Genomic DNA, 22,370 nt, shown 5'->3' with positions numbered 1-22,370 from the left:
CGTGCAAGATGTCCCAACAATTCTTTCTTCAAAAAAATCATATTATACCCGTATGGACCTGGACTTTGGTCCCCATCATTGTCCCCCACAACCTCTTTAACCTCTTCCAACAAGAATGGTGCCTCTAAGAAACAAGACTCGGTACTCATCAACATATCAAAATGAACACCATCCAGTTTAGGTCTGCTATAATTCCTTTCAACGAATATCTTCTTGAAGAAAGAAGAAGCTTCCATCTTGATATCATCCACCTCCTCAATTCTTCCTTGACTCGTATCTAAAGCCATAATTGTATTTCTTTTATATATTTCCTTCAAAGAGTTATGAAAACACCTTGAGTTCTTTTCTCCGTCCACGACCCACCTACACCTAGATTTATGCTGAATAGCCTTATCCCGACCCTGCATAGCTTTCCAAACAGAACTCGTAGCAAGCATGCGGTCCTCCATTAACTGATTACAGCTAACCCCTTCACCTGCAGCCGCAGCTTCGTCCAAGTCGTTGATTTTTTTATAGCATCATCAACCTACAAGTCTAAATCATAAAACACAATACTTTCCATAATCTCAACTTCTCTTTGAGAAGTTTCAACTTCTCCTTCAACACAAAAGCTCATTTTCCTTCTAACATGTTAGAATCCCAAACATATTTCACAAAGGAGATAAAATCTTGGTGCCGAAACCAACTCGTAAAAAACTTGAACAACTTAAGACCCCAATTAACCTCCTTACTTTTGATCCAGATAGGAATGAGATCTGAAATACTCCTCTCCCCCACTTCTTGAACTCATATCTTCCACCTAGCCATCAAACCATCATAAACAAGAAACATGTCCAACTGACTCATAAGGAAACCATATTTTTTATACCACGTAATTTTTTTCCCAAAAGCGGTAAATCCACAAGATCAATCTTGATGATAAACTCCTGAATTCCCTTAACTCTTCCCTATTGATGACTAAACTATTACCATTCCTCTCCTCCAACCTCTTAATTGCATTGAAATTACCACCAATATGTAAGAACAAGATTTGGTTATACATGTAACACCCTTCTAAAATACCCCAAATATTTAATTAAAATAATAAACATATATCAGAGTAATTATGCAGTTAAGGGCGTCACACAATCATTCACACCATGTTCCAAAATAACTGTCATGCTCTTTATTTAATCAATTAAACATTTGCATAAATCGCAGCAGATATAAATCAAATAAATCAAAACATGTAACATACTACATGTAAACTGGTTCAACAATCATCAACAACACAATTAAAATGTTCCCTCCCGATGTTACATCTATCAGAGCATGACCCACTAGGGAGACTACACTAGACTCCAAGCATTCGCTTCTACTCAACTCATTTCTCGTTACCTGAAAAATGGTTGTAAGGGTGAGTTCCTCAATCAATATAATAAGCATTATAGAATATAATGTCATGTTAAGTAATTTAACACATTAATCACCCTAATCGCAACATACAATCAGTAACAGCACATCAGCTCAACATCATACTCAACACCAATGTAAAGCACAAGTATAATCTCAAATCATACTCCATAACAACACAAACACACGTATAATATTGGAATACATCCATTCATATTATACGCCATACATACATTATGCAATGAGACTCCACACATGCGGTACCGACTATTCTTGAACATATAGTTCAAGCTCACCGATCCCTCCAGATACGGCTACTAAGCTCACTAGTCCCACTCATTTGAGACCTAGTGACTCACTCACTAATTCCTCACCATGGGAATTAGCTACAGCCCCGAAGGCTAGACTATGCACACTAATCATCTAGCATGCAAACATCAACAACAAATCCACAATGATTCACTCACTAATTCCTCACCATGGGAATTAGCTACAGCCCCAAAGGCTATGCTATGCATGCTAATCATCTAGCAATGCAGCATCAACAACAATTCACAATAGACATAAGCTCACACTCTAAGCTATACAACAGTCCATTCACACATACATGCATAATACATACATTAACATCATTATGCATACCATCATACATCATCAACACATGTATCAACACATCATTATCATGTAAATCAATTAAACACAGTATTAGCACACTCTACTAATACCTATACTGCTCAAAACAGCGGGAAATAATCCCTATTACATCATACGCCAACATAGGCTAACTCTCAATTATGTACACAACATTAAAAAGCCAATTTTTCCACTCTGCAACAGTGTTAACCGGTTAACGCCCTGGGTTAACCGGTTAACGCAGCACAACACGCCTCCTGTCCCAAAACTTAACAGTGTTAACCGGTTAACGCCCTGGGTTAACCGGTTAACGCAGCACAAACAGCAATATTTCAGCAATCACAACAGTGTTAACCGGTTAACACCCTGGGTTAACCGGTTAACGCAGACAAAACAGCAAATTTTCACAATTCAACACAGTGTTAACCGGTTAACACCCTGGGTTAACCGGTTAACGCAAGACAGAAGTTGTTCCTGCGCTAACTCAAGGCAGAATGCAGAATTCTCCGCATTTTCCGCCGTTGGAGGACTTCCGGACCTCCGATTCCGATTCCGTAAAAAGCTACACTATCGGAAAATCACGACACATACAATCACGGATTCAATTTCAGTTTTTAACACAGTTTAACCAACGTAATTCCAGCATTCACCAATCCCAATTAGGGTCAAATAACGGCTTATCACTACCCATCACATATTATCCCATAATACCCATTAATCGACGATAAACCCCCCTTACCTGATTAATCCGGCAAATCTTTGAGCTCCAAGCTTTTCTCTCTTCAATCTTCAGCCCTTGCTCTGTCTCTTTGCCCTTTTCCTCTTTCACGATCGTTCTCTGTTTTCACGTAAAAACCTTTTTACTCCAAATAGGCTCTTTTCCTTATTTCCAACATATATATATTTTCCAATAATAATAATAATAATAAAATTTCCAATTATTTAATTAAATTAATAAATAAATTATTAACTCAATTTAAATAATTATTTTATTATTATCGGGGTGTTACAATACATCTGGCCTTTAGTTTTGATGATCACAATGCATTGTTTCTTAGAGAACAATTTTGTACACTAATGGTTTTTATCTAGTGTGTAGATTTTGCTAACAGGTTTTAACTTTAAAGCATTGACGTGTGACGTCATCAGATTCTTAAGTCAACACACTCTGACTCTGAAGAGATACAAGTGCTTTGCAAAATGTTGTCAAGTTATAGAAAACTCTTAGCCAACGGTTTTGGTAAATATTTATGTTAAAGCTTCTGACTGTGACTCTGATTGAAGAGCCTCTGGAGGATTGTCAGCCTTCAAGATTTCGCGCTCAAGTTTTGAAGATTCGGAAGAACAAGATCTAAAGACTCTGAAGACCAGGTTCTGAGGAACTGTGTCAAGACTCTGAAGACCGAAGTTCTGAAGATTCTTTTAACTAGTATCTTGATCCTTTTAATCATGCTTTAACATCATTTCAATAAAAACCTCTGAATATTAGAAGATAAGATCAAAAGGTTTTGCATCATAAAAGTAGTACACAGTACAAGATTACCCCTCCCTCCATTATGCTGATTTTGTAGGCTAGGATAGTACTTTTGTACCATTTTGTCTCCTATATGCAGACCGTTATACAAAGAGATAGTTGTAATTTTCTATTCCAATTCTACCCTTCAACGGGTCTTTCAACTGCCTATATGAAGGAGACTTGGAAGATTGGAAGAAGTTGCAAATGCTCACGCTATTGAACATACACACGCTCTCTGCTAAAGTATATATTTTCTGTGTATTGTCTTTGTAAACATACAAAATTTGTTGCTCGTTATTGTATGGAGATATTCATTATATTTAACTTGTGTTAATCTGCTTTCTTAGAAGAAATACTTGTAAACACACACTTGTAAATCTCAAAGTTGTTTAAATGGTTTCCTTGAGTGATTAGGTTTTAGTCAGGTAGACTCAAGAAGACAAAGACGGTTTTTATTTGTGGTGTTTGTAATCAGTTTCGATTATAGTGGATTAAGTCCTTATTGAGAAGGCAAAATTACATTGGTAGGATGAACTGGAGCTAACTTCTTTAACAGTGAACCGGTATAAAAATAACTTTGTTATTTTTCTTGTTCGTGTTCTTGGCTTATGAGTTGGTTTTGAAAAAAAAATATTTTTAGAAACCCAATTCAAACCCCATTTTCTTATGTTTCTTGCCACCTTCACAATGTACCACTCCCCTACATCAAACTTTGATTTACGAACCAATTACTCCTTCAATAACACTCGTTTCAAAATCAAATGACACGAAGAATACACATTCACAAGATAAATGACAGGCACCTTCCAAACAGCAGAAATACCAATAAAGTCATCCCCCATTACTTATTAGCGTACTTGATTTCCACATGATCAGCGAACCCCCTGATATACCAATAGTTGATTTAGCTTACCATTCCACATCCTTGCCTCCCCATAAAGCCCATACAAATTCGTCATCAATCCTTTGAATTTTCATTTCCTATACAAAGCACGCGTTGAATTAAACTTTCTTAATCAACTTTCTTAGCTTCTCCTTCTTCAAGGAACTACCCAGCCCTCTAATATTGAGAGAAAGGCAATTCATTCCACCACTTTCTTTTTAGCATCCTTCTGAGCAATTATGTTTTCGTCCATTACTTCAAGTAATCTGATAGCTTTATATATGATTCAACCCCGTTCCCTCCATTAACCCCAAGAACTTCAACCTGGTCCCAAAGTTGCACAACTAATCGCTCCTTATTTAGAGCTTTAAACCTCTTATTACCTTGAACAACATCACCATTGGACATATCCTCACAACATAAAGCCGCTCCTCCAGAAAACCCCGCAGAAGAAGATTCATACTGAATTGAAGATGCAAGAATACCACTCTGAACCGCACTAGAAAGATGTCTTAGAACACTAAAATATGATTGCTTAATAAACCCCTAATAGTACAATACTATTTGATAAAACAAACTTATCTTTAATGTATATGAGAATAGAACTTTTCTCTTTAATAAATTTATAAATATTAATAATAAATAAAAACTCCCTTCATTCTCTTTTATAAACAAATTTTAATTTCTTAAATTTTTTTAATAATTAAAATATTTAGTCTACATATAATTCAAAGGCAAATTTTTGGTACCCTTTAATTTTAATTGGGTAATGTTAATTGATTTAAAATTTTAATTTTTAAAATAAAATAATATTTAAAAGTGATGTAGCATTCAATATTTTTATTTGATTTGAGGAATGTACCGTTACCCAACTAAACTCAAGGGTATCTCAGTGTTCACTTAATTTATTTATTTATTTTTTAAATAAATTTAAAAAATTAAAATTTATGTTATAAAAGAGAATGGAGGGAATTTATGTTAAGAAGCTCGCCTCATTTGATTAGAACACATAATAATGACCTAATTAACAAATTAACAACTAGGAAGAGAGAGACACAAGTTCACAAGAGGCATAAAAATCAAGTATCAAATTGTAGGGTTGATATTTAATAATCAGTGGTTTCATAGACACAAGTATAATCCCTATTACATCATACGCCAACATAGGCCAACTCTCAATTATGTACACAACATTAAAAAGCCAATTTTTCCACTCTGCAACAGTGTTAACCGGTTAACGCCCTGGGTTAACCGGTTAACGCAGCACAACACGCCTCCTGTCCCAAAACTTAACAGTGTTAACCGGTTAACGCCCTGGGTTAACCGGTTAACGCAGCACAAACAGCAATATTTCAGCAATCACAACAGTGTTAACCGGTTAACACCCTGGGTTAACCGGTTAACGCAGACAAAACAGCAAATTTTCACAATTCAACACAGTGTTAACCGGTTAACACCCTGGGTTAACCGGTTAACGCAAGACAGAAGTTGTTCCTGCGCTAACTCAAGGCAGAATGCAGAATTCTCCGCATTTTCCGCCGTTGGAGGACTTCCGGACCTCCGATTCCGATTCCGTAAAAAGCTACACTATCGGAAAATCACGACACATACAATCACGGATTCAATTTCAGTTTTTAACACAGTTTAACCAACGTAATTCCAGCATTCACCAATCCCAATTAGGGTCAAATAACGGCTTATCACTACCCATCACATATTATCCCATAATACCCATTAATCGACGATAAACCCCCCTTACCTGATTAATCCGGCAAATCTTTGAGCTCCAAGCTTTTCTCTCTTCAATCTTCAGCCCTTGCTCTGTCTCTTTGCCCTTTTCCTCTTTCACGATCGTTCTCTGTTTTCACGTAAAAACCTTTTTACTCCAAATAGGCTCTTTTCCTTATTTCCAACATATATATATTTTCCAATAATAATAATAATAATAAAATTTCCAATTATTTAATTAAATTAATAAATAAATTATTAACTCAATTTAAATAATTATTTTATTATTATCGGGGTGTTACAACTCTCCCCCACTAAAAGAGTTTTCGTCCTCGAAAACATACCTCAAGCGAACAACTCTGGGTAAGACTCCTTCATCTTACTCTCCAGTTCCCAAGTCACATTGCCACCTGCTGGTCCTCCCCAAGCTACCTTCACCAAGGCAATCTCTTTACCCCGCAACTGCTTCAACTCTCGATCCTCGATCCTCATAGGTGATGTTTCAACAGTCAGGTTATCTCTCACCTGTACATCATCTACTTGGACTACATGCGACGGATCATGAATGTACCTCCTCAACTGAGACACATGAAAAACCTCATGCAAATTTGCAAGCGACGGCGGTAAAGCGATACGATAGGCTACCTCCCCTATCCTCTCCAAAATCTGATAAGGACCAATAAATCGAGGTGTCAACTTCTTCGACTTCAAAGCTCGACCAACACCAGTTATCGGAGTAACACGAAGAAACACATGATCTCCCTCTTGGAACTCAAGTGACTTCCTCCTCTTATCATGATAACTCTTCTGACGACTCTGAGCAATTCTCATCTTCTCCTGAATCATCTTAATCTTGTCTGTAGTCTGTTGAACAATCTCCGGTCCAACCACAGCACTCTCACCGGACTCATACCAACATAAAGGTGTCTGACATCTCCTACCATACAAAGCTTCAAACGGTGCCATACCAATGCTCGAATGAAAACTATTGTTGTAGGTAAACTCAATCAAAGGCAAATAACAATCCCAAGCACCTCCCTTTTCCAAAACACAAGCCCTCAAAAGATCCTCCAGTGACTGAATCGTCCTCTCAGTCTGACCATCAGTCTGCGGATGATATGCAGAACTCAATCTCAGCTTAGTTCCCAAAGCCCTCTGCAAACCTTCCCAGAACTTCGATGTAAATCTAGGATCTCTGTCCGAAACAATACTAGATGGAATACCATGCAAACTTACAATCTTCTCAATATACAACTCGGCTAATCTCTCTAACGGATAATCCATTCTGATCGGGATGAAATGAGCCGACTTTGTCAATCTGTCAACAATCACCCAAATAGCTTCAAAATTCTTATTTGTCCTCGGCAAACCAGAAACAAAATCCATACTGATACTATCCCACTTCCATTCTGGAATAGCCAACGGTTGCATTTGCCCAGACGGCTTCTGATGCTCAATCTTTGACTTCTGACACGTCAAACAAGAATAAACAAAACTCGCAATTTCTCTTTTCATTCCCGGCCACCAAAATAACTTTTTCAACTCATGATACATCTTCGTAGCTCCAGGATGAATACTCAAGCCACTACGATGTCCTTCCTCAAGGATACTCTTCTTAAGTTCGGTAACATCCGGAATACACACCCGATTACCAAATTTCAAAACACCATTCTCATCAGCTCTGAATTCACCACCTTGACCTTGATTCACTAAAGTCAACTTATCAACCAAAAGCATATCGGATTTCTGACCCTCTCTAATCTCATCTAGAATACCACTCGTTAATTTCAACATTCCCAATTTAACACTATTGTGAGTACTCTCACACACCAAACTCAAATCTCTAAACTGCTCAATTAAATCCAATTCTTTAACCATTAACATAGACATATGCAATGATTTCCGACTCAACGCATCAGCCACTACATTTGCTTTACCCGGATGGTAATTCAAACCAAAGTCATAATCCTTCAGAAACTCTAACCATCTTCTCTGTCTCATATTCAGCTCTTTCTGATCAAACAAATACTTTAAACTTTTATGGTCACTGAAAACCTCAAATCTCGACCCGTACAAATAATGTCTCCATAACTTCAGAACAAATACCACAGCTGCCAACTCTAAATCATGCGTCGGATAGTTCCTCTCATGAACCCTCAGTTGTCTCGAAGCATAAGCTATAACCTGCTTATTCTGCATCAACACACCACCCAAACCCAACAATGAAGCATCACAGTAAACCTCAAATGATTCCGACGAACTCGGTAATATCAGAATAGGAGCAGTAGTTAACCTTCTCTTTAACTCTTGGAAACCTTCTTCACATTTCGAGTCCCAAACAAACGCTTGCCCCTTTCTAGTCAACATCGTCAACGGTAACGCCAACTTAGAAAATCCCTCAATGAACTTCCTATAATAACCAGCCAAGCCAAGAAAACTTCGAATCTCAGCAACAGACTTCGGAGCTTCCCACTTAGACACCGCTTCTATCTTAGAAGGATCAACAGCAACACCACCTCTTGAAATCACATGACCAAGAAAACTAACCTCTTCTAACCAAAATTCACACTTGGATAGTTTAGCAAATAACTTCTTTTCTCGTAGAACTTCTAAAACCACTCTCAAATGCTCAGCATGCTCTTCTTCAGATTTCGAATACACCAAAATGTCATCAATGAACACCACAACAAATTGGTCTAGGTACGGATGGAAAATCCTATTCATATACTCCATGAATACTCCAGGCGCATTAGTCACACCAAAAGGCATTACAGAATACTCATAATGTCCATACCTTGTTCTGAAAGCAGTCTTCTGAATATCCTCAGTTTTCACACGTATCTAATGATACCCAGATCTCAAATCTATCTTGCTGAACACACTCGCACCAACCAACTGATCCATCAAATCATCAATCCTCGGCAAAGGATACCGATTCTTGATCGTCACTTTATTCAGTTGCCTGTAATCCACACACAACCTCATAGTACCTTCTTTCTTCTTAACCAATAACACTGGCGCACCCCACGGTGACACACTCGGACGAATAAACTTCTTATCCAACAGATCTTCCAGCTGACTCTTCAATTCAGCTAACTCAACAGCAGACATACGATACGGAGCCATCGATATCGGTCTAGTACCAGGTACCAAATCAATCGAGAATTCAACTTCACGCTCTGGCGGCAATTCATTCACTTCTCCCGGAAACACATCAGGGAAATCACACACCACAGCCAGATCACAAATCACCAGTTTATCTTTAGCCTCCAAAGTCGCTAACAGCATAAACAACTCTGCCCCATCTGCTACTGCCTCATCCACTTGTCTCGCTGATAGAAGCAAATCCTTTCCTTCCTCAACCTCAGGAAATATCACAGTCTTATCAAAACAGTTAATATAAACTCGGTTAACCACCAACCAGTTCATACCCAAGATAACATCAATCTGCACTAGTGGAAGACACACAAGGTCTATCCCAAAGTCTCTACCAAAAATACTCAAGGGACAATTCAAACAAACTGAAGTAGTAGTCACTGAACCCTTCGCAGGAGTATCAATAACCATACTTCCCAGCATCTCAGATATCTCTAACTTAAGTTTCACAGCACAATCCAAAGATATAAAGGAATGAGTAGCACCGGTGTCAATAATAGCTACAAGAGGAAAGCCATTAATATAACACGTACCTCGGATCAAACGATCATCTGCAGAAGTCTCAGAACCCGATAAAGCAAAGACCTTGCCTCCTGACTGATTCTCTTTCTTCGGCTTAGGACACTGTGGACTGATATGACCCAACTCTCCACAGTTGAAACAAGTTACAGTCTTCAACCGACACTCTGCAGCCAAATGACCACCTTTTCCACACTTGAAACACTTCATCTCAGCACTGGTACACTCATGGACCCGATGTCCAGCCCGACCACATCTATAACACTTAGCAGGGGCACTAGAGTCTCCCCCACTAGGCCTCTTCATCCCACTCTGTCTCTGGAAACCTTTGCCAGCTGCATACGGTTTCCCACGATCATTCTGATTCTTGCCTTTCCTATCAACCCGTTGCTGATAGCTCTCTACTCTGGCTTTGGAATCCTGTTCAAAAATCCTGCAACAGTCAACCAAGTCAGAAAACACTCTGATCCGCTGATATCCAATAGCCTGTTTGATCTCGGGACGCAACCCGTTCTCAAACTTCACACATTTCGAAAATTCTCCAGCAGCCTCATTATAGGGAGTGTAATACTTTGACAGCTCTGTGAACTTAGCAGCATACTCCGTAACAGACTTGTTACCCTGCTTCAATTCCAAGAACTCTATCTCTTTCTTTCCTCTAACATCCTCTGGAAAGTATTTCCTCAGAAATCTCTCTCTGAACACAGCCCAAGTGATCTCAGCATTCCCGGCATTTTCCAACTCAGTGCGGGTAGCAACCCACCAATCATCAGCTTCTTCTGACAGCATATGCGTACCGAACCTGACCTTCTGGTTATCGGCACACTCAGTTACTCGGAAGATCCTCTCGATCTCCTTCAACCACTTCTGAGCGCCATCTGGATCGTATGCTCCCTTGAACATTGGAGGATTGTTCTTCTGGAACTCACTCAGTTGACGAGCAGCTCCCATTCCCACAACATTCGGATTCCCTCCAAGTACTCCAGCTAGCATACCCAGAGCCTCAGCAATCGCAGCATCATCTCTACCTCTTCCAGCCATCTCTATTCTGAAAACCCAAACAAACTAAAACAATGAGTACTGATAGGGTTACACAACACCTATACCATACAGGGGAAACAGAATAATTACGACTCGACTCGACCGACTATGCTCTGATACCACTAATGTAACACCCTTCTAAAATACCCCAAATATTTAATTAAAATAATAAACATATATCAGAGTAATTATGCAGTTAAGGGCGTCACACAATCATTCACACCATGTTCCAAAATAACTGTCATGCTCTTTATTTAATCAATTAAACATTTGCATAAATCACAGCAGATATAAATCAAATAAATCAAAACATGTAACATACTACATGTAAACTGGTTCAACAATCATCAACAACACAATTAAAATGTTCCCTCCCGATGTTACATCTATCAGAGCATGACCCACTAGGGAGACTACACTAGACTCCAAGCATTCGCTTCTACTCAACTCATTTCTCGTTACCTGAAAAATGGTTGTAAGGGTGAGTTCCTCAATCAATATAATAAGCATTATAGAATATAATGTCATGTTAAGTAATTTAACACATTAATCACCCTAATCGCAACATACAATCAGTAACAGCACATCAGCTCAACATCATACTCAACACCAATGTAAAGCACAAGTATAATCTCAAATCATACTCCATAACAACACAAACACACGTATAATATTGGAATACATCCATTCATATTATACGCCATACATACATTATGCAATGAGACTCCACACATGCGGTACCGACTATTCTTGAACATATAGTTCAAGCTCACCGATCCCTCCAGATACGGCTACTAAGCTCACTAGTCCCCCTCATTTGAGACCTAGTGACTCACTCACTAATTCCTCACCATGGGAATTAGCTACAGCCCCGAAGGCTAGACTATGCACACTAATCATCTAGCATGCAAACATCAACAACAAATCCACAATGATTCACTCACTAATTCCTCACCATGGGAATTAGCTACAGCCCCAAAGGCTATGTTATGCATGCTAATCATCTAGCAATGCAGCATCAACAACAATTCACAATAGACATAAGCTCACACTCTAAGCTATACAACAGTCCATTCACACATACATGCATAATACATACATTAACATCATTATGCATACCATCATACATCATCAACACATGTATCAACACATCATTATCATGTAAATCAATTAAACACAGTATTAGCACACTCTACTAATACCTATACTGCTCAAAACAGCGGGAAATAATCCCTATTACATCATACGCCAACATAGGCCAACTCTCAATTATGTACACAACATTAAAAAGCCAATTTTTCCACTCTGCAACAGTGTTAACCGGTTAACGCCCTGGGTTAACCGGTTGACGCAGCACAACACGCCTCCTGTCCCAAAACTTAACAGTGTTAACCGGTTAACGCCCTGGGTTAACCTGTTAACGCAGCACAAACAGCAATATTTCAGCAATCACAACAGTGTTAACCGGTTAACACCCTGGGTTAACCGGTTAACGCAGACAAAACAGCAAATTTTCACAATTCAACACAGTGTTAACCGGTTAACACCCTGGGTTAACCGGTTAACGCAAGACAGAAGTTGTTCCTGCGCTAACTCAAGGCAGAATGCAGAATTCTCCGCATTTTCCGCCGTTGGAGGACTTCCGGACCTCCGATTCCGATTCCGTAAAAAGCTACACTATCGGAAAATCACGACACATACAATCACGGATTCAATTTCAGTTTTTAACACAGTTTAACCAACGTAATTCCAGCATTCACCAATCCCAATTAGGGTCAAATAACGGCTTATCACTATCCATCACATATTATCCCATAATACCCATTAATCGACGATAAACCCCCCTTACCTGATTAATCCGGCAAATCTTTGAGCTCCAAGCTTTTCTCTCTTCAATCTTCAGCCCTTGCTCTGTCTCTTTGCCCTTTTCCTCTTTCACGATCGTTCTCTGTTTTCACGTAAAAACCTTTTTACTCCAAATAGGCTCTTTTCCTTATTTCCAACATATATATATTTTCCAATAATAATAATAATAATAAAATTTCCAATTATTTAATTAAATTAATAAATAAATTATTAACTCAATTTAAATAATTATTTTATTATTATCGGGGTGTTACAATACATCTGGCCTTTAGTTTTGATGATCACAATGCATTGTTTCTTAGAGAACAATTTTGTACACTAATGGTTTTTATCTAGTGTGTAGATTTTGCTAACAGGTTTTAACTTTAAAGCATTGACGTGTGACGTCATCAGATTCTTAAGTCAACACACTCTGACTCTGAAGAGATACAAGTGCTTTGCAAAATGTTGTCAAGTTATAGAAAACTCTTAGCCAACGGTTTTGGTAAATATTTATGTTAAAGCTTCTGACTGTGACTCTGATTGAAGAGCCTCTGGAGGATTGTCAGCCTTCAAGATTTCGCGCTCAAGTTTTGAAGATTCGGAAGAACAAGATCTAAAGACTCTGAAGACCAGGTTCTGAGGAACTGTGTCAAGACTCTGAAGACCGAAGTTCTGAAGATTCTTTTAACTAGTATCTTGATCCTTTTAATCATGCTTTAACATCATTTCAATAAAAACCTCTGAATATTAGAAGATAAGATCAAAAGGTTTTGCATCATAAAAGTAGTACACAGTACAAGATTACCCCTCCCTCCATTATGCTGATTTTGTAGGCTAGGATAGTACTTTTGTACCATTTTGTCTCCTATATGCAGACCGTTATACAAAGAGATAGTTGTAATTTTCTATTCCAATTCTACCCTTCAACGGGTCTTTCAACTGCCTATATGAAGGAGACTTGGAAGATTGGAAGAAGTTGCAAATGCTCACGCTATTGAACATACACACGCTCTCTGCTAAAGTATATATTTTCTGTGTATTGTCTTTGTAAACATACAAAATTTGTTGCTCGTTATTGTATGGAGATATTCATTATATTTAACTTGTGTTAATCTGCTTTCTTAGAAGAAATACTTGTAAACACACACTTGTAAATCTCAAAGTTGTTTAAATGGTTTCCTTGAGTGATTAGGTTTTAGTCAGGTAGACTCAAGAAGACAAAGACGGTTTTTATTTGTGGTGTTTGTAATCAGTTTCGATTATAGTGGATTAAGTCCTTATTGAGAAGGCAAAATTACATTGGTAGGATGAACTGGAGCTAACTTCTTTAACAGTGAACCGGTATAAAAATAACTTTGTTATTTTTCTTGTTCGTGTTCTTGGCTTATGAGTTGGTTTTGAAAAAAAAAATATTTTTAGAAACCCAATTCAAACCCCATTTTCTTATGTTTCTTGCCACCTTCACAATGTACCACTCCCCTACATCAAACTTTGATTTACGAACCAATTACTCCTTCAATAACACTCGTTTCAAAATCAAATGACACGAAGAATACACATTCACAAGATAAATGACAGGCACCTTCCAAACAGCAGAAATACCAATAAAGTCATCCCCCATTACTTATTAGCGTACTTGATTTCCACATGATCAGCGAACCCCCTGATATACCAATAGTTGATTTAGCTTACCATTCCACATCCTTGCCTCCCCATAAAGCCCATACAAATTCGTCATCAATCCTTTGAATTTTCATTTCCTATACAAAGCACGCGTTGAATTAAACTTTCTTAATCAACTTTCTTAGCTTCTCCTTCTTCAAGGAACTACCCAGCCCTCTAATATTGAGAGAAAGGCAATTCATTCCACCACTTTCTTTTTAGCATCCTTCTGAGCAATTATGTTTTCGTCCATTACTTCAAGTAATCTGATAGCTTTATATATGATTCAACCCCGTTCCCTCCATTAACCCCAAGAACTTCAACCTGGTCCCAAAGTTGCACAACTAATCGCTCCTTATTTAGAGCTTTAAACCTCTTATTACCTTGAACAACATCACCATTGGACATATCCTCACAACATAAAGCCGCTCCTCCAGAAAACCCCGCAGAAGAAGATTCATACTGAATTGAAGATGCAAGAATACCACTCTGAACCGCACTAGAAAGATGTCTTAGAACACTAAAATATGATTGCTTAATAAACCCCTAATAGTACAATACTATTTGATAAAACAAACTTATCTTTAATGTATATGAGAATAGAACTTTTCTCTTTAATAAATTTATAAATATTAATAATAAATAAAAACTCCCTTCATTCTCTTTTATAAACAAATTTTAATTTCTTAAATTTTTTTAATAATTAAAATATTTAGTCTACATATAATTCAAAGGCAAATTTTTGGTACCCTTTAATTTTAATTGGGTAATGTTAATTGATTTAAAATTTTAATTTTTAAAATAAAATAATATTTAAAAGTGATGTAGCATTCAATATTTTTATTTGATTTGAGGAATGTACCGTTACCCAACTAAACTCAAGGGTATCTCAGTGTTCACTTAATTTATTTATTTATTTTTTAAATAAATTTAAAAAATTAAAATTTATGTTATAAAAGAGAATGGAGGGAATTTATGTTAAGAAGCTCGCCTCATTTGATTAGAACACATAATAATGACCTAATTAACAAATTAACAACTAGGAAGAGAGAGACACAAGTTCACAAGAGGCATAAAAATCAAGTATCAAATTGTAGGGTTGATATTTAATAATCAGTGGTTTCATAGACACAAGTATAGTTTTATAACATAAACCTCTAAAACTAAGGTCTAGAGAAAGATACTTCTATGGAATCTCAACAAGAATGGAAGATAGGTATGATGTAACATCTATAAGTTCAATACAATGGGAACTGGACATATGGTTAAAAGTTGTTTGAATTAAAGCTCTCTATAATGGGATGGGCAAGATGGGAGGAAAAAAATTGCTTTCCTGATTTTAAGTGTGATCTGTAATGGTAGAGTCAAATTTGGAAGCTATTGGCGTTGAAAAACACATTAACACAAATTGGAATAGTGACAGTAGATGTGAATGCTTAACTAGCAGGTACTTTGGAGCATTTAATTTGTCCCCTCTCCACCGATACTTTTTTATTTAGAATAATTTTATCATTATAGCATTTCTGAATAAATTTTGGAAATTTTAGTAATTTATACGAATTTTTCAGTCAGTAGTGTTAATATGTAAAATTATCAGAAGAAGTTTTTATTTTTTTAGAAAATTTTGACTATTTTTGATATTGAGTTAAAATTTCCTAAAAAAATAACATTTTTTTTGAAATTTGCGGTGTTTTTATCGGATATTTTAAGATAATTGATAATATTTTTATTGAATTTTTTAAAGAAAAGCTGTTATCAAAATTTTAGAAATTTTTGAAATTTTTGATATAAATTTTGAAATTTCCAGTATTTTTTACAATAAATTTTAAAATTTTCAATATAAAATTAAGAAATTTTACAAATGCGAAAAAATACATATCCAAAATTGAATGATATGGTCTATGGAGAATGCCGTTTCAAAATACTCCAGGATTATAAAAAGTATTTTATTTACATTTTTTTTTGTCTATCTCAAAATAAATGTTATAGTATCAATGCGGTATTTATTATTATTTTTTCATTGTTCAAATAAGATATCTTTTATAAGAGGAAGGAAATACTCTTAAATTTGCAATCTAAATTAAATTCTTTCATACAAATCATAAATTATATAAATAATTGACAAACTAAAAATTCCAATCAACTATCTTAATTCTAGAGTCTTGTTTGGCTAATTGTACTATTACTCTTAATAAATTAAATCATTTTAATTATCATATTTTTAAAACTAACTTCTCACTTTTTGAATATATGTTTCCAATTTATAGCCTAAAATATGACAAGTTCTAATCAAGAACCACAACCATAGCTTTAGTAATAAAAAGAGATATCCAAAGACGTTGGTGAATCCGGGTTCAAACCCGAGATTCTCAGATTCTCCAGACTTATATGTGTGGAGTCTAACTACTAAATTAGTTAATTTTTTATAATAAAAACACAGAAAAAGACATAGAAGAGTTATACATTGGAGCAAATTCTATGTGGGAGCCCGAATTAGGCTTTTAGTACAGTTGCAGAATTAATTTATAAGGGCTAATAACAAAATTAAAAGCTAGCTAAATGAATCCAAAATTACTCTTCCACAAATTTCTATTTAGAGATTCCCTCGGGACAGTATCAGCTGCAGATATGTACTTTCTCATGATTATAAACCAAAGCAAGACAGAGTTCCAAGCGCCATCATCGAACCATTCCCCACTTGGCTAGCTATTATATATATCTGCACCAAAGAACAAGTTTGTCAAAATAGTTTCGGAGAAGCACCAGACATCTAAGTTGAGTGAGGTTTTATTCTATCATCAACAAAAATAAATCCTCTGCACCGTAACCAGACGGAGTCAAAAAGGAATGTAGCAAAAATGAATTTAAATGCTAACCATGGATGGTCGGAATTGTACTCCAATTTGGTGAGTTACCTCCATGTTTAGCATTTTAAAAAATGAAACTTCTCCTGTGTGACTGGACTAGCAATTCATGCCAACACAACTGAGTTGGATTGATGAGTAGACTAAAGTAACTCAGAAAATTGTGCAACAGAGAGTAGACTAAAGTAACTACTCAGAGAGTAGACTAAAGTAACTACTCAGAAAATTGTGCAACAGGGCACCCATACCATCAAAATCAGGTTTCACACTAAACTACTATCCTTTTTAAACACATGGTTGAGCACTTGGGAAAGGAAAAGATGTCATACAACAATAACAACAACAATCAAGCTTTGGGTCTTACATCTAAATGGGGTCTTACATCTAAAGCCACTAACTTCTACCCAGCGTCCCTGTGTTTTTATTGGAGATAACTTTATATCTTGGTGAGCAAAGAAGCAACAAATCATCTTTAGATCAAGCACCGAAGCAGAATACAGAAGAGTGGCACTTGTTATTGCTGAGCTACGATGGATATAGTCCATCCTAACTGAATTGGTGGTTCCATACTCTTCTCCTACAGTTCTTTGTAACAACATATGCACCATTGCATTAGCTCATAACCTGCATGGAATTTGACCACTTCTTTGTTGGAGTAAAGGTCCTTCAAAAACAATTATATGTTGTTCATATGCCACACCATCAGCAGAGTGTTGATATCATGATCAAGGCTTTCCCCAAGCACACTGCAATTCTTCGCTTCCAGCAGGTTGAGATTATTAGAGTATAACTACTCCAAGCTGTTAAGCTAGTTAAATAAATGTTCATATTAATTGTAACTGACTAACTAATTGTTGTCAGAGCTAGGCAGTAGTTTAGCTTCTCCCGCAAGTTTATCTCCCTCAATTCCTCTAGCATTGCAGCTCGCATATATGTCTCCCACGGGCTTTTACCTGCTTGCTGATGGTTGCTCTTCTTGTTCAAGCATCATTGGCTTGGCTCGTCGAATGTTGTTTTCTGCCTATATATCACCCATCTAAACTTATTCATACCTATGACTCATGTTCGACCTATTCCCTCAAGAACCATTTGTTCTTTTCATAATCATTACTAAATATAAAACAAATATTAAAATAGTAATATTAAGATAACTATAAAATATTAATCTACATTATTACTTGAATTTTATTTAAATTATTATTTATTAATTATCATATTTTTATACTAAAACTGCATCCCACAATAAGTTATCAAAACTGCATCACATTTATGAAAGCCAAAACACAGCACAAATGTCCCACACATGCTTCTTTTTCGGTCTGTAGATGAAGTGGCAATGACCACCAAAAACTCACAATCACAACTGCACGGTCCCAAGTCGAACCCAGGACAAAATGTCCAGCCTAACAACATCGGCATTTTCCAGTTGAACTAGGCCTCTCTACTAATATGAATTGGACAACAAATAAAACTTAACCAGACCTATACCCATTTGTATGCAAAAGTTACTGCGAAATACGAATATTTATAGGTTCAAACACCTATTTTGACCACGAAAATACTAACTCAACCTTGATTTCATAATATATCAAACTTACAACTACATTTCAAAATAGATGTCCATACATAAAAGAACAACAACACTTCGATGTATGATAGGTTGTTCAAAATCAAGTCAAAATCTACTCATGCATAAAAACAATAAGACACAAAGCAACAAATAAAGAAGTGGTGCCTCAGAAACAAGTTGTTGTTGCAAAAAAACACAACTTGGAAATAATCAGTCCATTGTAAACTTCACAATTAAAAGATTTCAAATGATATTAAACCAAAAAATTAGTCTACACTTTATGATAGTAAATACATGCAAAACTGTCTTTACGATACTAAGCCATATGCAAAATCCCATAAAAGATTCAAAGTGAGCTTAATTTACTGAAAAATGAAAGATTCAACAGAACAAAGATATCCATTCTATGTTTGAGTTTATTATTTAAAAGATCCTGCTAAGAATACTTGTTAATGAATCGAGATATAGGTAGGAAAGTATTGTAAGTCACGACATTCAATGCATAATCAATTTCAAAATCTGCACTTTCCATTAAAAAACTTTTATAGTTGATTCTTTAATCAGTGTCTTTAAAACTGGTTAGCATTTTCCTTATTGTTAATGGTTTATAGGACACAGAAACCAAAGACAAAACACAAGGCAGCAGTCTCAGGAGAAACTTGTATAATGCAAAAGCACACAACACAACGCATCACACACCATCTAATCTAAAAACAAAAATCACGCATAAGTCTGGCCAAATCACACCGATGTCAATTATGAACAACAAGCAAGCCAAATCAGGCTCGCATCAAGCGAAACCATCCCCGCCTGGCTTTAGTGCCAAAACTACCATTTTTATTTAAGCATCAAAACTCAAAATACAAACCCCTTGAAGTTTTATAGCCTAGCTAGACTTTTTTTATAGAACAAAGTTCATAGAGTAATGACTCGTCATAAACTATGAAGAACTCTCAAATAATAGTACTAGTGCACCACTTGCTAGCATATTTAATTGCAGAACCACAAGAAACAACCAAATAAAAGCATTCATTACACTCCTTGAATCCAAAATCAACACAAAAAAAAACTATTGAAAAAAAACTCTTTCATGCTTAACATCATTCATTCATTGAAAAACAAAAGACTAGATAGTAGGGTATGTAAACAAAACATCAAATCAAGTTAAAAAGGTAACTAAAACAATTAAAAAGCTTAAATTAATTGTTTTATCTCACCATTAGACCCAGATCGTTTTCCACGCTTGATTCTCTCCAGCTGAACTTGCGTATCCATAAACATCTGCATTCTCTGCACTTCAATATCTTTAGCAAACTGCATCCTTTGTTTCTCCAAATCCACCATCTGCCTCAGTTTCTGTCCCTCCACTCTCTCATACATTTCACCAAATCTCTCTATAGCCTTCGCCAACCTCTTCATCCCTTCCCTCCCTTTATCCCCTTCATCGACTTCGCTTCCCCTCCCTTCTTCTTCCTCTACCTCCACCTCTTCCTCCTCAACTTCCTCTTCTTCATCTTCCTCCTCGTCTTCATCAGCCTCTGCGGCAGCCGCTGCAGCGGCTACCGCTGAATAATTCCTCCTGAAATAACCATCATCCATCACCGCTGCAAGCGGCCGTTTCTGCGGAAGCGCGACGGCAGTCGGAGGCACAGAAATAGCAGGTGACGAAGAAGGAAATTTCCGATGAGGAACCAAAGCAAGAGCAATCGGCGGCGACGGCGATGGCGAAGAGGAAGCTTTCTTCGAATTGAAATTAGGTCCAACCAAAGCATCTAACCGTTCGAAAAAAGGCCAAGACGAAGAAACAACACCACTGGAAGACGAAACCCTAGCTTTCTCGATCTTATACTTCTTCTTAATCGTATCGATTCGATTCTTACACTGAACATCGGTGCGATGAGTTTTCTTCGTATGACCATGAAGAGCGTTAACGGCATCGGCAACATCCTGCCAATCCTTCTGACGAAGATTACCACGGTTGAGTTCAAGGTAACGCCGACCCCAAGCATCTACCAGAGTGGAAGAAGCTTCCTCAGACCAGCAATCCTCACGGACAGGGACAGGACGTGACGGCGGAGAGAGAGAATCGTGAAAGTCCGGCATCGGTGAAAAAAGAGAAATTAGGGTTGAGGAATGATGAGAGAGAAAGAGATAGAGATATAGAAAGAGAAACGGCGGAAGGAAAACAAAGGCGAAAGAATGGGATAATACAGTACGGTCGCCGGGGAAGGGCGCGTGTTGTTGGGGGAACCCCCAGTGTGTGAGTGGCTCGCGTCATCGGATCGGCTCGGCTTGACCGAAACAACTACTATCGGAAAGCCCAAAACTTTTTTTTAAAAAATAAACCTAAAATTAAAATAGATTTTGTAATTTGGAAATATCTTAATTTAAACTAGAGTGCCCCTTTAACTCCACTTAGATCTCTCTGTTTTTATTTCTTTTACTTTTCCTTTCGTTTTGATTATTTAGGTAACAGAGAATAATAAGATAACATTCAAAAATGGAATAAAATATGAAATTAAAAAGAAAAAATTTGGAAACAGAAAAATTATAAATAAAATAATTCAAATAAATATATTTTCTTTTGTCTGTTATAAAAAAAATATTTTTTCAATTTATTAAATAATCAATATATTTTATTAATATAATAGTTATATAAATTGATTATTTAATAAAATTAGAAAGTAAACCACAAGAGTAAAATTGAAATGAAAAAATAGCATTAAAAACTAATTTCTTTTGTTATATAAGCAAATGAAAAAAAATTAGAGAAAGAAACACCTTTTTTTTTATAATCAAAAATAGAATTAACGAGTACAGGGGTACTCGAACCCGATACAAATTACAAATTTATGACATCCCGCAGACAAACACATCAATCGTAATAATCAAATTTTGTCCTAGAATTACTATCATAAATTAACCAAAACCAAGAAAGAAACTTGATGTTAAACATGTTGGAATTAAATTAATAATAATTAATCACTTATACATATTCATATACTTTAGTGCGGAATAGAATAGATAATACGAACATGTATATAATTACAGGATCTACGACATATTAGTATAAGAGAGAAGGAATTACAGTAATATCTGAATCTATTGAGAAAAAATTTTGTCGACGGTAATCCTGAAAGATAGAAGACAAACAACAAACAGCTTGTGACTTGTATGATTCTTTCTCAACCAGTACTTCTAATGCCTTGAATACTCACCGAATGAGGATAAGAGATAAATTGTTTGTGTACGGTATATTGGGGATCATATCTTATATATAAGGTGATGGTCAATTAGGATACTCATTATTCTGAAATTGTTCATCCTGGCCTCCGGTCATATTTGAACTCATATCCAATTAATTAATTAATTAATTACTATATAGAAATCTAAATAGCTTTTTAAATTTATTTAACCACTTAATCATTAAGATTCTTAATTTGATAAATAACTAATCTAATTAAAATATATATCCTCACATAATAATTATTGAAATATAATAATTAAATAATATTTAAATTATAAAATATTTCAACAATCTCCCACGCGCATCTGAAT

General features: G+C 36.2%; 1 protein-coding gene across 1 annotated transcript; it reads right to left on the bottom strand.

Moving 5' to 3' along the window:
* Positions 1-16,823: 16,823 nt before the first annotated feature.
* Positions 16,824-21,156, bottom strand: LOC127080823 (trihelix transcription factor ENAP2). The gene is made up of 2 exons (XM_051021119.1): positions 20,030-21,156; positions 16,824-17,097 (listed from the first exon to the last, which is right to left on the bottom strand). The coding sequence occupies exons 1-2, from the start codon at positions 20,913-20,915 to the stop codon at positions 17,081-17,083; spliced, it is 903 nt and encodes a 300-aa protein (XP_050877076.1). The 5' UTR covers positions 20,916-21,156; the 3' UTR covers positions 16,824-17,080.
* Between the last annotated feature and the right edge of the window lie 1,214 nt (positions 21,157-22,370).

The sequence above is a fragment of the Lathyrus oleraceus genome, chromosome 1 (genome assembly GCF_024323335.1).
Source record: "Lathyrus oleraceus cultivar Zhongwan6 chromosome 1, CAAS_Psat_ZW6_1.0, whole genome shotgun sequence".
NCBI classification, from domain to species: domain Eukaryota; kingdom Viridiplantae; phylum Streptophyta; class Magnoliopsida; order Fabales; family Fabaceae; genus Lathyrus; species Lathyrus oleraceus.
The sequence above is the reverse complement of the archived record's forward strand: the minus strand, read 5'-3'. Positions and strand labels throughout refer to the sequence as shown.

What these genes read in the sequence shown, in the direction of transcription:
- LOC127080823 (XM_051021119.1), bottom strand. Translation starts at nt 20,915, where the DNA reads ATGCCGGACTTTCACGATTCTCTCTCTCCGCCGTCACGTCCTGTCCCT.